The sequence below is a fragment of the Brachyhypopomus gauderio genome, chromosome 4, assembly GCF_052324685.1.
Source record: "Brachyhypopomus gauderio isolate BG-103 chromosome 4, BGAUD_0.2, whole genome shotgun sequence".
Lineage (NCBI taxonomy): Eukaryota > Metazoa > Chordata > Actinopteri > Gymnotiformes > Hypopomidae > Brachyhypopomus > Brachyhypopomus gauderio.
The window spans coordinates 9677038-9695078 of NC_135214.1; the positions used below are offsets into that span (position 1 = coordinate 9677038).

Consider the following 18041-nt stretch of genomic DNA (forward strand, 5'->3'; position numbering starts at 1 on the left):
CGCTGATTCGACTATAGTCGACTATACCCCCTAGTCGACTATGAACGTCATAGTCGAATGTACCATTCTAACTGCATGGGGGTGCCCAAGGATGCAGCTAAGCATTAGTTGTTACATGAAATGTCTTTGTTTTCGTTATATATAGCCTTTTGTCAAAAAAATCATCCTAATTTCTGTTAATAAATCTTTTAAAATGATTATTAACAATAGGCATCTTCCTTACTACACATTAATAAATCACACCCTGCAGTTGCACAATCCAAATGAGCGGAGTTGAACACGCTACAGGATCAGCATCTGCCGAGATTATAATGGCTACTAAAAAACTTCAAAAGTATTTTGAAAAAGATAAAGATGAATCAAACAAAGTAAAGTGCAAGTTATGTCATCAACGTCTTTCATTTTGCACGACAACAACCAACATGGCATACCATTTAAAACGCAAAAAAACCGGAAAAAAAACAGTTCAGTCGTATGTTGTTTCGGTCGTCGCGGTGCGTCTCGGCAAGTAGGCCTATAAAAATTTTTTGTTGTTGTTTGCTTTTAAACCCCGTTACTTGAACCTTTCCTTATATTTTTTTGCTGTTGTGTGGCAATTTTTTTATATTTTCAGGCAGGCATATTTTATTTAAAATATTTTTGACATTTTGCACAGTTCGATATGCGCAATGCGCACTGACAGTTAATGTTCTCTAATGTTTCATAAAAAAATAAATAAGTAAATAAATAAAAGCTGAATAAAGCCAACCTACCATGGTTATTCATTTATCTGAGTGTTTTAGGTTTTTACTTTGAAGAGGAAAAAAAGTCCTGAATGAGAATGGGATACCGTTTAAGGTATACCGCTCTAAATAAAAAATTAAAAAATTAACCCGATTTGACTATTAGTCGACTAAAGGGAAAAGCTGACGAATCAGATTCGACTATGAAAATCCTTAGTTGAATACACCCCTAATATAGTGTAGTTTTAAGTATTTATCTTAGGGTGTTTTATGCTATGTATTTTTAAAACTGTAAAACATTCTAAACTCCTTAAAAAATTATTAAAGGTACTGCATAAGGTTACCCTTAATATTATTATAATTTACAAACACATACTGGGTGTTTGAGGTACTTATGGAGGTGAGGCATATGCTAAACATTGTGGAACTGATGGTAACTGTTCAGGTTTGTGAGGGACACAGGGACTGACCTGCCAGCCATGGGTCTTGACAGACTTAGATGGTCCATGACAGGCAGGTAAAGAGCATCAGCCATCTTGTCACTGCGACACGCTTCCATGGTGAGGTACTTAAATATGTGAACCTTCCCCTTCATGCAAATCTATAAGAGAACATAGCAGTCAGATACTACTAATTATATATTTGTAAAACATTGGGTGATGATTTCATATTTTATTTATGTGTGATTGTTAGCATTGGTAAATAAAATCTGAGTTCTTGTGTGTGCAATACCTGTGCTGGTGGGCTCTGTAGTGGGTTGTTATCCAACTGCAATGATTGTAGTTGAGTCATTTTGCGGTAGCAGACAGGAATCGTGGAGACTTTGTTACAGGAGAAATCAAACTTTACCAGAGGTAGATCTGCCAAGTCTGAGAAAGACACACCCATGCAGACATGCAAGCATCCCCCACCCCATGCACACAACATTTTAACTTAGTGTGTCAAATACAATTCAAAATACTCAATTTAAATATAAGACTCTTATAAGACAAGCTTATCAAATGCATGAATTGTTCTGTATGCCATAAACAATTAACCAGGTCAGCAGCAGGTATACACAGCATAGTGCAAGTCAGAAAACCTTTAGAATGATCTTTCTCTGATCTGAATGTCACTGTTGTTATATATATGAACTTGCAGCAAAGTTCCTGGCTTGTATCTCTGACCATGCCAGGTGTTAGTGTCAGGTAGAAGACACATCATTGTTATATATAACCGCCCTTTTGGTGTAAATTTAACTGTAAAGTTAACTGTTGCCTCTATACATTCTTTTCAAGAAGGTTATATTATAGTAATGTTTTTCAAAATTATAGTGTATCATCAGTGAGTGTAATGTCCCTGGGCTAATATTTCAATGAGCATTTTAAAAGCAGGTTGAATTAGTCAGTTAGCCTTATCCTCTTAGTGCTCTTTACTCTCAGGCCACAACCTCTTGAGCTCAACAACTTATGATCGCCACCACCCCCCGGCTTAACAATTTAGAATTGCTACACCGCCACACCAAAAACGACCCCCCACTTATTTTTTTAGGACTACACCACTGGTGTGTGTGTGTGTGTGTGTGTGCTTTCAGGTCAGCGAGAACAACTTTAAACAGCCAACATTCCACTGGGATTAGAACAGGACCAAAAATAGTAAAAAAAAAAAAAGTAAAAGTAAAGAGTGGACACACACACCACCATTAGACAGTATTGAATTTCAAAATTGTTCCATTGGAATTCCTTTGGAATTTAAACATGCATTTTGAGTTTTATTTGTTTTTTTAATATACTGATATCATTGGCAGTTTTGGATCTGCTTCTATTGTTTTGCATGAGGACAGCATATCCTCCCAGAGCTGTTGCTTAGATGTGAACTGCCTCCTGCAATCATAGACACTCCTGTTGATGATGCTCCAGAGGTTCTCAATGTGGTTGAGGTATGGGGAGCATGGGGGCCACACCATAAGTTTGTCTCCTTTTATGCCCATAGCAGCCAGAGATGCAAATGTGTTCATTGCAGCATGAGACTGTGCATTATCATGCATGAAAATGATCTTGCTGCAGAATCAGTGTTAATTTCGTTGATGAATAATTTTTGTCATAGTTTTCATCAATGAACCTTTTTTGCATGATGAAAACAAGACGATAAATAAATAAAAACTATACAAAGGGGAAAAAAACGATGATGAAAGTAATAGACATTTTCATCAACTAATAAAAACGAGACGAAAATATTGGCCAGCGACGACATCCAATCAGACCTGATTTAGTTTAGTGAAAGGTAGGGATAAGTTAAGAAGAGATCCAACTGTAAGTACTTTAGCGTACACGGAGAGGACAAACCGGTAACTGTCCAATCACTAACGGACTAACTTCACATCGCACAGAACCCGGGAAGACCATACCAGCCTGTGAACTGTGGCCACTCATGAAATTCAACTTGAAGTTTAACTCGACAATGTCAGCAGGGAGAAAGATGAGCGGCGATATATGGAAACATTTCTCCTTTGACTTTGAGAAAAACAAGACGATGTGTAAACCATGTGGGACGATGATGTCGGGAAAAATACGACAAATGAATCGACATCTGCGGCACTGTTGCCAACTCCTCAGTAAGGAAAGTAGCTATTGTTTGTCCTAAAAGTCGCTAGAAGTCGCTAAATGATGTCATCGTCTAATTTGCATAATACATTTTTAAGCTGTAAATGAATAACATTGGGAGAGAAAAAAGTGAGTAAAAAACACCCTAAATATGTTAGAACTACAAATGAACAACATCTGTTGCCTTTGAAATAGGCAGTCACTTCTCAAAACAACTACATGACTTTAGTGATTTGTATAAATCATTTTTACGCCAATTACATAGTTTTTTTTGCTGTGTTGTTAAATGTTAGTATACGAGTAGCAGTTAGCAGGAACTAGTTGGCATAGAAATCAACCTTACAATACAGGCAATATACCCGTGTATCATCTCCAATACATGGCTTCAGCCATGCTTTAAATTCAGGATTTGATTCCCACTCTTTCCTGTATTTTTGAGAATAGAGTTTAGAGTGAGACATGATTAGTGAGACTCTGTTGGCATTACACAAAACATTGTAGGACCCACACACTATCAAAATCATACCCTAGATTTAATCTTAACGTTGGGTATTGACGTAGATAATATAAATATACTCCCGCAAACCGTAGCTATCTCTGATCACTATTTAGTCAAATTTGAGATTCATCTTAACATAAATACCCGCCCGTCTCCTCGGCAGTGTATAAAGCGCTCGATAAATTCATTAACAGCAACACAGTTTATTGAAGCCCTCCCTGATTTAACTGCTCTAGCCCACTCGCCATCCTATCCAGGAGAGTTAGACAGTCTAACCAACTGCATAGAGAATACCTGCAGATCAGCTCTAGATATAGTAGCTCCACTCAAATATAAAAAGACTAGATCTAAAAAACTCGCTCCGTGGTACACTGACCAAACTAGAAACTTAAAACAAATAGCACGTAAATTAGAGCGTAAATGGTGATCTACTAAGTTGGAAGTATTCTACTGTGCCTGGAAGGATAGCATCATTGACTACAAACGGGCACTCGCTAAAGCATGCTCAGCATACCTAGCCTCACTGATAGAGAAAAATAAAAACAATCCTAGATTTCTTTTTAATACTATTTCCAAACTTACAAAAAATCAAGCAGGCGCAGAACCTCAGATTCCAGTAAACCTCACTAGTAATGTATTTATAGATTTTTTTGATAATAAAATAGAGAATATTAGACAAAATATAAAACCTTTTATTAGCAATACAACTGGTATGTCATCTGGTTTGGTTGACATCGATTTAAATCGCATACTGGGAGAAAAACTTGATGCTTTTCATCCACTCCCACAATCAGAATTAGAGAAAATAATTTCTTCCTTAAATTGTGCTACCTGCACACTAGACTCGGTTCCATCAAAGTTATTAAAAGAGGTATTACCAGCGGTAACTGAACCTCTTCTAACTATAGTTAACTCATCCATTACAATAGGTCACATGCCCAAATCATGTAAATTAGCAGTTATTAAACCTCTGATTAAGAAACCAAATCTTGATCCTACTGTACTATCTAATTATAGACCCATTTCAAACACATCATTTATATCTAAGATCATAGAAAAAGCTGTTGCCCAGCAATTATGCCTATATCTGCAGAGGAATAACATATTTGAAAAGTTCCAATCTGGTTTTAGGCCCCATCACAGTACTGAAACAGCATTAGTTAAAGTAACAAATGACCTCCTCCTTGCTTCAGATCAAGGTTATGTATCGCTGTTAGTGCTTCTTGATCTTAGTGCAGCTTTCGACACAATTGATCATAGGATCTTGCTAGAAAGGTTAGAACGCTGGGTTGGAGTCTCTGGCACAGCCCTTTCATGGTTTCATTCTTACTTAACAAATAGCTATCAGTTTGTAGAGCTAAATAATATTCCATCCAAACGTACAAAAGTTAAATATGGGGTCCCGCAAGGCTCCATTCTAGGACCACTATTATTTACATTATATATGCTACCATTGGGCACAGTTATAAACAAACATGGTGTCAATTTTCACTGCTATGCAGATGACACTCAACTTTACAAATCAGCCAAACCTGATGACAAACTCAGTTTAAGAAAAATTGAGGCCTGTGTAAAAGATATTAAATGCTGGATGTCTCTAAACTTCCTCCAACTTAATGAGGACAAAACAGAAGTTCTCCTTCTGGGCCCTAAGGCCTCAAAACAGAAAATAATGCTTAATCTCGCAGGCTACCCCATTAAACCTGGCACAGTAGCCAAAAACCTAGGCGTCATACTCGACTCTGACCTATCATTTGATAAATACATAGATAATACTACTAGGATAGCTTTTCTACATCTCCGTAACATTGCTAAATTAAGAAATGCATTATCACAGGATGATGCGGAAAAATTGGTGCACGCCTTTGTTAGCTCTAGATTAGACTACTGCAATGCACTACTGTCAGGATGTTCAAATAGGAATCTAAATAAACTTCAAATAGTTCAAAATGCCGCAGCCAGGGTTCTGACCAGAACTAGAAAATTTCAGCATATCAGTCCAGTCCTATCAGCCCTGCATTGGCTCCCAGTTAAATTCCGTATTGACTTTAAAATTCTTTTATTAACTTATAAAGCATTGCACGGGCTTGCTCCTGAGTACCTTCAGGAACTTATTTCCTATTACGAACCCCCACGCCCACTAAGATCACAGGGTGCTGGTCTTTTATTAGTTCCAAAAATTAATAAGGTAACAGCAGGGGGAAGAGCCTTTTCTTGTAAGGCCCCCCAGCTTTGGAATAATCTTCCTAAATGCGTCCGGGACTCCAACACAGTCACAATCTTTAAGTCTAGGTTGAAAACCCACTTATTTAGTTTAGCGTTTGATAATTAATATCCCCCCTTAGATAAAAGTACAGATCCAGGGGTTCATAGACGAAGGGTTTTATGGTAGACTGGGGCGCTGGTGCTGTCGTCCTGTCACTGCTCGTGGTCACTCAAGTTTGTTGACAGTGCAGTGGACGGATGCCATTGTCTCAGAATGCCCCCAAGCCTATGTTACCTTCTGGTTCTGCCTTTTTAGCTAGGCTGTAATAATTTAACTAAATGCCGGAGTTGCTGCCACACTCCGGAAATGTTTATAATTTTACCTGTCCTGTATATGTCCTCATACAGAGCTAATTTTCCCTGTTTCATTTCTCCACATGGCTGCCCGCCTGCTTGAGGAATAATGAGATGAGGAGACCAGCGATCCATCCTGAGCAGGAAAGAGTTCGCTTATCACAGGAGCACTTCCACCCTTCGTTACCACCTCAATGCAAAACATGTTGGGGCTAACGCGTAGGTCAGTATTGTATTCCTAATACGATAGGGTGACCAAACGTCCGTATTTTCCGGGACATGTCCGTATTTCACATCCTGTCCCGGGCGTCCCAGGTTTTTTTAAATGAGGAAATGTCATGGTTTTTAAATTACCTTTATTGGACCATTAAGACTGGATTAAACTTTTGCGAGTGACCGTAGTGCGCGAGTGTTATCCGCTCTCTGTGGTCGAAAATAAAGGCTTACAAGAAGCACTGCAAATTGCAAGTTACGAACTGCTGTCCAGAAAGACAATGTCGAAGAAAATCCAGCAGCTGTATGATGAGGAAAGGGAAGTAAAACAGGTTATTGTGAAGAGCGCCACAAATGTGGCTCTGACTGGGGATCACTGGACCTCTGGACCAAGAATTATCTTGGTGTGACAGCTCATATTATAGATGATGAATGGAAGATCCAGTCATTTGCTTTGAGCATGCAGAAGACCACTTCTAGGCACTATGGAGATGCCTGTGGCAAAGGCCTGGAAAATTAAAGAAAAAGTATACCATCTAAAATGGTATTAAAAAACATCTTCTGATTTACTTCAATTCTTCTTATTCTTCCAAAATCCTGAGCAAAACAACATTTTTGGTCAGAATTTTCAGTGTTCTGAAAACTGTTTGCTCTGTTTTCTGCACTCATCTATTGGTCTGTGTAGTAGACTGGTGGAAAAATAAACAAGATGTTGAAGTTTATGATTATGTTCATTGATTCATTCATCATTCAAACTTAAATTAATATTTCTCATGTTGAATACTGAAATGCGATTAAAATGCAATTAATTTCGATTAATTAATTACAAAGCTTCTGATTAATTCGATTAATTTTTTAAATCGTGTAACACCCCTAATAAATACATTAGTTTATGTTTAAACAGGTGAATAGTATACCATCGGGCAGACCACAGAGGAGGTTCCGGCGCACATTGAGCTCTCGCAGGTCTTTCAGTCTTCCGATGTGACGAGGAAGAGTTGTGACCTCATTACAGCTCACATCCTGAGTGACACACACATACAGAAACCGACATACACACAACACACACAAATGCACACAGTCACTTAAATTTGTGCTATCATTGGTAATTAAACGTCGGATTCAAAGCAATTAAATTGGACAGAAGAATGAATGTGTCTAAGCGGACAATCATGCATAGATGAATGAATAAATAACTGAATTATTAGTGAGTGAGAAATGTTCTGCAGAAAAAAAATTGTGTTTATTTATGTTACACTTGCAATGTTTTAATATTAATTGTGTTGATAGTGGATTCTTTCTTTTGATACACACAGAGGAAGAAAGCTTCAACAGGGAATCAGCATGTAGCAAGAGAGAAAGGGTTTTTATCTCAGCACTACGGTCATCTGTTTTTACCTGTTGCATAACCTTTCAGAAGCAATGACTGTTCAGCAATGTTGGGAACGTTACTTTAAAAAAGTAATTAGTTATAGTTACTCACTACTTGTTCAAAAAAGTAACTCAGTTAGTAACTGAATTACTCTATAATAAAATTAACTCTTTACCAGGGAAAGTAACTATTTGCGTTACAGTTAAAAAAAAGTTTTATGCCAATGAATAAGGATTTTTTTGAAAAAGCAGTTTTTACAGTCTGTTGAAATGAGTAGATCAGAAAGGTGTTTAACTTTTGATATTTATTGCACATTCACAGACCAGTGCAGGTGTAGCACTCTTTATATGTAGCTCAATGGCCACAATGATAATACTATGGAGGATGAGTCGACCAATGAACTTGGACTGTCCAAACACACTCTAGGCTCGGAAAGGAGGGCTGGGACAGAAAAAAAACTGCAACAGACTAAGTTGTGCAGGGACAGAGGTACAGTTTTGTATTTATTGACAAAAAAATGATGGATCCCTTTAGGACTGACGTGTGTGGATGATTAGGAAAGGAAAAAATAAAGGAAATATAAAACAAAATGATAATCCGGCTTGAATATGTATACAATGGGATATATTGTCAATCCAGTTGAATGACTATGTCAAAGTAAATAAAAAAAATGACACTTTTCAATCTGGTTTCAGAGCTCTCCACAGCACTGAAACAGCCCTAGTTAAGGTAGTAAATGACTTGAGATTGAATAAGGATGCAGGCAAACTCTCAGTCCTTTTTCTGCTAGATTTAAGTGCGGCTTTTGACACCGTTGATCATGAAATACTTCTTGATCGACTACAGAGCTGAGTAGGCCTTAGTGGCTTAGTCTTAGACTGGTTTAGATCGTACTTAACTGGGCGTGATTACTATGTAACATTAGGTACCTCTTCCTCCACATGTCAAAAAATAACTCAGTGGTTCCCAAACTTTTTCTGCCGTGCCCCCCTTTAGTAGATGAGAATATTTTTGCGCCCCCCCCCATATTGACTAGGGATGCATCGATTCACGTTTTTCACTTCCGATACCGATTCAGATATCTGAGGCTTCGTATCGGCCGATACTGATCCGATACCCAGTGGTGGACTTAGCAATTTGGGGGCTCAAGGCGAAATTAGGTAGGGGGCCCATCAACATTAATATGCGAGAAATAAGTCAGCTAATCAGGGGGCCCCTACAGTGGGCTGCAGTGGGAGGGGCCCAAGGCAGTTGCCTAGCCACGCCTCTATGCAAAGACCGCCTTTGCCAAAACCGATCTGATAGAGTAAAACTGTGCTGAATCGGCTTAAAGCATTTTTTTTTAAACACAGACATACTGAATTACAAGTTTATTGAAAACTCTGCAGTGCAATTATGAATATAACATTGAATGTAAAATAAATAATACCAAAGAACCTGAAACTTACAAAAACAATAGGTTCACAACTTTGGTCAAACATGAAAAAAATAAACTGCAAGAAACCTTTTAAATGGTTCAAGAATTCTAAATATAATTTAAAATAAATAAGGAGATGAAATAAGAGAAACAGCAATACATATGCGGCTAGTTTGCAAGCTCAGACATCACGCAGAGCACAAAGCATGTAACGGCCAGAAATATGTGTACTGTCTCTTTAAGGGAGCGAGCTGAGCGCGTGTATGGAATATTGTTTTTTTAGCTTTCTGCCGTAGACCGAGTCAGACCACTGCTCTTCTATTTTATTGCTTTATCTATTTTATTTCTGTAAGTAACGCATTCAATGAGCTTTGGACAACTCACCAGTTCATGTATGAACAGTGAAGTATTGCTGGAGCCCAGGTTTATTTTGGTCAACCAGCAAATAAACGGACTAAGTGGAATACCACCAGCGCGAGTATTAAGGTTGAACTAACTCCGAAAAGCAAGCAATACAAGCATAGAATTATACTGAATAGATCTGTTTAGAATTTTTTGTATCGGTGTATCCCTAATATTGACACATGTGCACGTTTTACTTTCAAGCTCCGCACCCCCCCTGCAATAGCTCCCCGCCCCACCTAGGGGGCGCGCCCCCCACTTTGGGAACCACTGAAATAACTTGTGGCGTCCACCAAGGATCAATTCTTGGGCCGTTACTATTCAACCTATATATGCTTCCGTTACCACACATCATTAATAAACATGGTATTAGTTAACATCAATATGCAGATGACACTCAACTTTATATTTCGCTAGAACCTAAAGCCCTAAAATCAATTTGCTCACTGTTTGACTGCATAGATGATATACAGACATGGATGTCTGACAATTTTCTACAGTTAAATAAACAGAAGACAGAGGTTCTTGTTCTTGGCAGTGATTCACAAAGGAATGATGTCCAGACTTATTTAAATCAAATGAATTTGAATGCCAGACAATGTGTTAAGAACCTGGGACTCACCTTTGATAATGAGCTCAGCTTCAAATCACACATCATGACTACATGCAAGACAGCTTAATTTCACCTTCGAAACATCGCTAAGGTCCGAGATATGCTCTCTCCTGCTGACAGCGAAAAACTTGTCCATGCATTTATCACATCAAGGCTAGATTATTGTAATGCTGTTCTATCTGCAATCTGCATGTAGTGGGCCTTATAAAGCCCTCAGGCTCTTCCTGTGATGCGGTGCCTCCCTACTTTTTAAAAATGGTTTTTCAGAGTATAGGGCATCATGTCTTGGCCATTATAAACAGCAGTCTGTCCTCTGCTGTCATTCCCATGAGTTTTAAACGGGCAGTAGTTCAACCCCTGCTAAAGAATTCTGGTCTTGATCACACCCTTTTGACTAATTATAGGCCCATCTCCAAACTACCTTTTATTTAAAAATTTTTTAGAGAAACTTGTTTACACCCAAGTAAAATCTTTTCTGGATGAGCACAATATCCTGGAGATTTTCCAATCCGGTTTAAAATCTATGCACAGTACAGAGACAGCACTGATTAAGGTTTTTGATGACATCCTCCTGGCTACGGACTCAGGTGAACATGTGATTCTTGTCCTGCTTGACCTAACTGCAGCGATTGACACATTAGATCACAACATTTTAATTTCTCGGCTACAGCACATGGTGGGCATTTCTGGCAGTGCACTGGAGTGGTTTCGGTCATATCTAACAGACAGAACCATGTGCATATCTATTGCTGAATCCTCAGTAGCTGCCCTGTTATATGGAGTTCCTCAGGGCTCAATTTTGGGACCCCTCCTGTGTTCTCTTTATTTGAAACAGTAATCCATGCCTTTATTACATCTCGGCTTTATTACTGTAATGCACTGTATTATGGAGTTAACCAGTCCTCCCTCAGTCGTCTTCAGTTGGTTCAGAATGCTGCTGCCAGACTTCTAACTGGAGTGCGTAAGAGGGAGCACATAACACCTATTCTGGCCTCTCTCCATTGGCTGCCGGTGCATTTTAGAATCCATTTAAAAATTCTTTTATTTGTTTTTAAATCTCTAAATGGACTTGCCCCACCTTATCTCTCTGAGCTCCTCCAACCACACGCTCCCAGTCTGTGCCTTAGGTCAGCTGATCAGCTTCTCCTGAAGGTGCCAAAAGCAAAACGCAAGCTCAGAGGGGATCGATCTTTTTCAGCTGCTGCACCGAAATTATGGAATGATCTTCCAATGTATATCAGACAGGCTTCTTCACTATCCATTTTTAAGACTCATCATAAAACCTACTTTTATTCCTTGGCTTTTAACCCAGCATGAGACTTGTGTTGTTATTGTTTTTATTGTTGTATGGTTTTTTTGTGGTTCTACTGTTTAATTGTGTCATTAGTAATTTTATTAGTATTTTAGTGTGTTATAGTTGCTGTTTTTTTACCATATAATTAATAATCTTGTCTGTTTTTATGTTTACTACTTACTCTGTAAAGCACTTTGACCCAGCCGAGGCTGTTCTGTAAAGGGCTATACAAATAAAGTTGAGTTGAGTATACAAATAAAGATTATTATTATTTTTATAGATCATTCTATATCATTATTATCTACTTGTCTGACGTGAAGGTTAGAACCTGTCTGCTCTGCACAATACAGTTTTAATACTCAAAATCAGAAACATGCAAATAAGTCATTGTACAACGAACAGCAAACACATGGTTTATAATTGGTTCAGAGAAAAAGACACAATCTAAAGAAAAATAGGCTTTGCTTTGTGTTGTGTTGTGTGAGAGAAAAACATTGTAATTTGGGAGGGGGCAGGGCAATGCCAACCTCAAAGTGCTGACCCTGCTTGCCGTGAATAACTGAGACCATTACTTCCCCACCCAGGATCCAAATGTAGCTGGTCTGCAGACAAAGGTACAATTGTGTTCCAGTCAGGTAATCAGGGTTTAGTAATGTTATTATGGAATTCGTAAGGGAAAATATGCTTTGCGTCTATCTGTAATTTTGAAAACCAGCATGTTTGCAGTATATATGTTATTTGTCAAAGCTACAATAAGCAAATAGCTTGTAGTCTGACTCTGGTTCAAACATATATGTTTGCACCACTATGTTTTTTGCCAGCAGCAATGTTTCTCCCATGGTTCATGCTCAAAAGATATGTTAATAGTACATAGGTGTGCTTACAGGAACAAAAAAACGGCTATTCTGATCATGGCTGCTTAGATTTAACTTTATTTAACCAGGAAATATCCCACTGAAATCAAAAACCTCTTTTTCAAGGGAGTCCTGGTCAATATGGCAGCAGCAAACACAAAATTCAATTAGATAAATACGCAGTAAAAACACATTATGAGTTATTAACACATCATGAGAAACAAGTGCATATAGTACAGTTAGCCTCAATTACTCTTAGTTAGGGTTTAAAAGTGCTCAGAAAAATTTCTTTCTGCAGCATGTTCCATGCATAAGTTGCAGAGTAACCAAAGGCATTTTCCCCCAATCCTGTCCTAGCAAAAGGGACAGAAAGCAACACACAATCTTGCGAATGGAAAGAATAAGATTCTGCATTTCTCTGAGTAATAAAAGTACAAATGTATGAAGGCAGCAGTCCTGAAATTGCCTTATAAATGAAAATGTAAAAATTACTATACTATTGCCAGAACAGGCCATCCTACACGATTGTATAGTTGACAATGATGAGTGAGCATCTTACAAATTGTAATGAACCTCAATGTCAGGAACAGCACATGATCGCCGTGTGATGCGTTTCACCTGCCGCTCATCGCTCCTCCCCTTTCGCACTATTTAAGCTTCCTCCTCTATCTTCCGGGTTGCGAAGTATTGTTGGCATGCCATCTACCAAGCGTTATCTCTCCCTGATTGCTCTCCTGTGTTTTGACCTCTGCTCTCGTTCCAGACCTCGTCCCCAGCCTAGCCCTCTTGTACCTCCAGCCATCTGTCTACCCGGCGTGAACTCAGACCGTCCTGACTTCGACTACCGCACTCATACACTGCACACACCCTACGGAGTTATTCACCTGTACGAGTACTCCGTATTCATTTCACAAATAAAAACTACAGTATTCCGCAACTGGATCCGTGTCTTCCTGGTTGAATCGTTACACTCAAAGCAGCATGATACACAGTGTTAAGCTTTCGAAGACATTGAACAACAGCATTCATGTACAAGAGATCCCCCTAGTCCAACACTGAAAAAAAATGTTGCAGCGACAAGTTGCCTTTTTACAGTAAGAGAAACACAACTAATTTCAGTAATAAAAACTAAATTTTAGCCTCAATTTCTTGACTAGATATAAATAAGACAGGGCCCAATACAGAACCCTGTGGTACTCCTTTATAGATAGTAACAAATTCTGAGCACAGACCATCATATTTAATGCACTGGGACCTATTACTGAGATCATTTGAAAACCATGCAACACTGAAAAACCTGAGTGATTCAATCTATACTTAAAATGTAGACTTAAAAAAACACGTTTTTCAAACGCTTTTGACAAATCAATAAAAAGAGATGCACAATGTTGTCTTTTATCAAGTGCAACAGTAATATAAATTACTACCTTCATTGCTGCTGTTTTTTCCTGAACCCCAATTGATGTTTTGACAGAATATCATTTGAATATAAAAACTGCTTTACTTGCTCACTAACAAGAGCTTCAAGAATTTTGGCAAGACTGAAAGATTGGATAGCGGTCTATAATTTTTGCAGGATTGCAGGGTCACCCTCTTTTAATAATGGGAAGATAAAAGCTGATTTCCAAAGGGATGGTATGGTTTGGATGGTTTTTTCTTTCCACTGTGAGATAAAAAATAATTGTAAGAGGCTCTGCTAGTAAATATGTAGACAATTTAAAAAAATTAAGGATCTATCAAATCAAGTCCAAAAGGTTTTCTGAGATCTAATGTTTAAGGGCTTTATCAACTTCCTGCACAGAAAAAGGTACAAAGTTAAAAGGAGCTCCAGTGAAAGTTAGAGAATTTGTGCAGGTTTTCACAGAGCCAATACCAAAAGAATCAAACAAAAAACGTGATTTTGTAAAATGCTTATTAAAACAATTTAAAATTTCAAGTTTATTATATACAGGTGACGAGTCATGTAAAATATAGGTAGGTAGAAGAGTGGTCTTGTTCACTGAGAGTTTTTTTGTGGATTGTTTAGATCAGGGGTCTCCAACACGTCGCTCGCGAGCTACCAGTAGCTCGCCACCCCTTTCCGAGTAGCTCGCCAAAGGGCCAATGAATTACATATAAATTTGTAAACCTAATTGGTCCCATCGAGAAATCTACTTAAATGTATGTCCAATCAAAATTCACAGTTGTCCCTCCCCTTCTAACACTAAATGATTATTCGCCAATTATACAACAGTTAGTTCACAATCCGACTGGTTGAGAAGTGTTCTAACCCTGCAGATATGTGTGATAACTGCACGGTATTCTCATTCTCTGTATCACTCCGCGGACACGTAGTCAAGTAACGGCATGTACATATATTCACGATAACACACTCCCTCTCGTGTTCTATTGCTCAATTAACTGTCAATCAAAAAGTTAGGCTGCCGTCAATATTGAATAAACCAGGGGTCGCCCGCGGGCTTGTTTTAAAAATAGCTCACTAGTGCCATGCACCAAAGCGCTGCATCGTTTATGTTTTTGCTACTATTATAGATTGTCCGTGCTTGCTAGCGGTCTTCCCGCTTAGCAATTGACACTCGCACACGCAACTTTCGTTCGCCATTTTTCTTGTCTTGGCCCAAGCTTGGTTTCACTCATAAATAGCATCCGCTAGCTCTGAGAAAAACCATGGATTATCTAGCCCCTTAACCCTGTAACTCCTTAGAGGGGCATGTTTACTTACAATTTGCATTAAAAAGTCCTTATAAAATGTCCAGGCTAACTCAACATCTGGAACCAGCCCTATCTTCTGCCACTCTACACAAGATAAATCATGATGAAAAGCTTGTTCATTAAAATGTTTTAAGATTCCTCTTGCAAATTATACAAGGTTTAGATTTGGGCACCTTGGTGTTTCTAATAGTGGCAACAACACAATGGTCACTTAAGACATTACAGAAAACACCCAAAGATGAGAATTTATGTGGAACATTAGTAATAATCAAATTAATCAAAGATTAATCAAAAAAAGATTTTTTAAAGGTTTTTAAGATTTGGTCCAGTGGGTAAATTCACCAACTGGGTAAAATTAAAAGTAACACAAAAATATTTAAACTCATCTGAAATTGTACTCAGCCAATCCCAGTTTAAATCACCAACCAAAAGCAGTTCACTGTAATTCAGTTTAGATAAAAGATACTTAAAAAATGCAACACTTCACTAGGGGCTGAAGGAGGCTTATAACAACCAACCATCGTAATACAAAGACTCTTAGATATTTCCATATTCAGTGCCAACATTTCAAGTTGCTTACAGACGGATTCAGAAAGAATTACTGAGGCATCAAATCTTGATATTTGACATAAATTGCAATACCACCACCTAGGCCTGTCAGTATGATAAACAATATAACCAGATATATTAATGTGATCATTTTCAATAGATCTAGTCAGCCATGTTTCAGAAATTACAGCAATATCTGCATCAGTTAAGTTAATACAGATTCTGACCATGTCCATTTTGGATAACAAGCTGCGCGCATTAATGTGAACAATTTTAAGACCAGACAATAATTTAAAATCAGAAGGAGTCGGAATGCACTCCAGCTCAGGACCAAAATTTGGTTGCACATTACCAGACAATAGTAGTAGTAAGACAATCAAAAAGGAAGACAATCTTATTTGAAAAGTGAAATCATTATACAAAGCTAAAAAACTTTGAAGTTTAGGTAAATCTCTGCACAAAATGTGTAAGTTCATTTCCTTTACAAGATGTTAAGGTGGTTGTATAGGTTGTGCAATAACACTAGCACAAGTGCAACTGTAACCAGCCTCCCAGCTAGTCACTTTGTTAGAAGCACACATGCAAAAACAGGTAGGTTGAGAAGGGTGCTGTGCTGCATGATCCTTGTGGTATTTTGACCAAAGTCACAGGCATTTCATCAACAACCCAGGGAGTATGTCACCTTTAACATGTGTCTCTATGAGTGTGTGTGTGTGTGTGTGTGTGTGTGTGTGTGTGTGTGTGTGTGTGTGTGTGTAAAAACACAATAATGGGAAGTAATGATGTAAAGTACAATTCCCTGCATTTGAAAAAGTGGCAACAAAAAAATAAAGCTTGAGTAAACAGACACATAAACATCATTCTTACCAGTTCCATGAGGTTGGTGAGCTGGCTGATGCTCTCAGGGAGAGAGTTGAGCTTGTTGTTGCTGGCATTGAGAACTCGCAGTGGAAGACCACACACACACGCAGGCACCATTGACAGCTGGTTCCGACTACATGTTGCAACATCACAAACAATACTAAATCAACATCCAAAAATCAAATAAACATCAATTATCATATGGCTATATCTACACTAGAGATCAAAATTAGAAAACAACACACAATTTCCTAAATGTCAAGTTCATTGTGAAGTTTTACGTGAAATTATAACAGGAGTGAAACACAGTATTTTAAGCTTATTTCATAAATTGCATATATTCTACAGCACAGCATAAAAACTTTAATGATATTATTGAAAAAGAACACTGATCAAAATTACAGTATACGTTCGGTACCTGCAAGTTAATGGCATTAAACTGGCACCTTGTGCTAATTTCCTTAATTAGCTGACAAACCCTATTTAACTGGGGGAGGACAGGATAATTTGGAGATCTCCATGGACAACTGGTTCAACACTGCAGCTGGAATTGCTCGCCAGTTCAGCACCAAACATGGTAAATGTCTTTTCAGCATTTGGACTGAAAGCCCACTCTGCAGTGACCAAACCTCTCATTAGCAGAAAGAATCAAAAAGCTAGGCTCCCCTTTGATGAGGAGCATGTTGTGTGGACCAGAGTTCAATTTAGTGATGAAAGCAAGTTTATTTATTTGGGTCTGATGGGAAACATTATTTCCATCAACAAACTGGGGAAAGACTGAACCCAAAGTGTGTAAAGACATTTATTGAAAGGTGGAGGAGAAAGCATCATGGTTTGGAGAATGTTTTTGGAGTTGGATCTCTTATACAGCTACATTGCAGAGTGAATGCAAGTGTGTATCAGAACCTTCCTCAACAAGACATGCTTCCTTCCTTCACTCAATCAGCCAGTAATTTTCATGCATGACAATGCCCCCTGTTGCACAGGTAAAGCAGATCCTTGAAACTGAAAACATTGAAACAATTAAATGACCTGCCCAGAGACCTGATCTAACCCCAAAAGAAAACCCCTGGAGAATCCTTGGTGACAGTTATGGCTAAGAAACCCACAACAGCCACATAACTATGGAAGAGACAGGAAGAAAAGTGGACCAAAATCACACCAGAGCAGTGTGAAAGACTAGTGATGTCCTGTGACCGGATATGTGCTGAAGTCATTCAATGCAAAGGCCTGTACACTTCCTACTGATTACAGTATTTTACGGACTATACGGCGCACCGTATTATAAGGCGCAGTCTGAATTACGGGCTCTATTTCTGTATTTGATACACGTATAAGTTGCACCATACTATAAGGCGCAGGCTCAATTACGGACTCTATTTCTGTACGGCA

General features: G+C 38.4%; 1 protein-coding gene across 10 annotated transcripts in view; it reads right to left on the reverse strand.

Moving 5' to 3' along the window:
• The window catches only part of lrch1 (leucine-rich repeats and calponin homology (CH) domain containing 1), a 110793-nt gene that overhangs the window by 47351 nt on the left and 45401 nt on the right, over positions 1 to 18041 (reverse strand). For all 10 annotated transcript variants that reach the window (XR_013130369.1, XR_013130370.1, XR_013130368.1 and 7 more), the window contains exons 3-6: positions 16656 to 16782; positions 7493 to 7598; positions 1455 to 1591; positions 1193 to 1323 (exon numbers count right to left, since the gene is read on the reverse strand). Coding sequence is in view for 7 of the 10 variants with exons in the window: in XM_077002061.1 (XP_076858176.1) it covers positions 1193 to 1323; positions 1455 to 1591; positions 7493 to 7598; positions 16656 to 16782 (501 nt within the window). In the remaining 3 variants the exon portion in view is untranslated. The remainder of the gene's footprint in view (positions 1 to 1192; positions 1324 to 1454; positions 1592 to 7492; positions 7599 to 16655; positions 16783 to 18041) is intronic.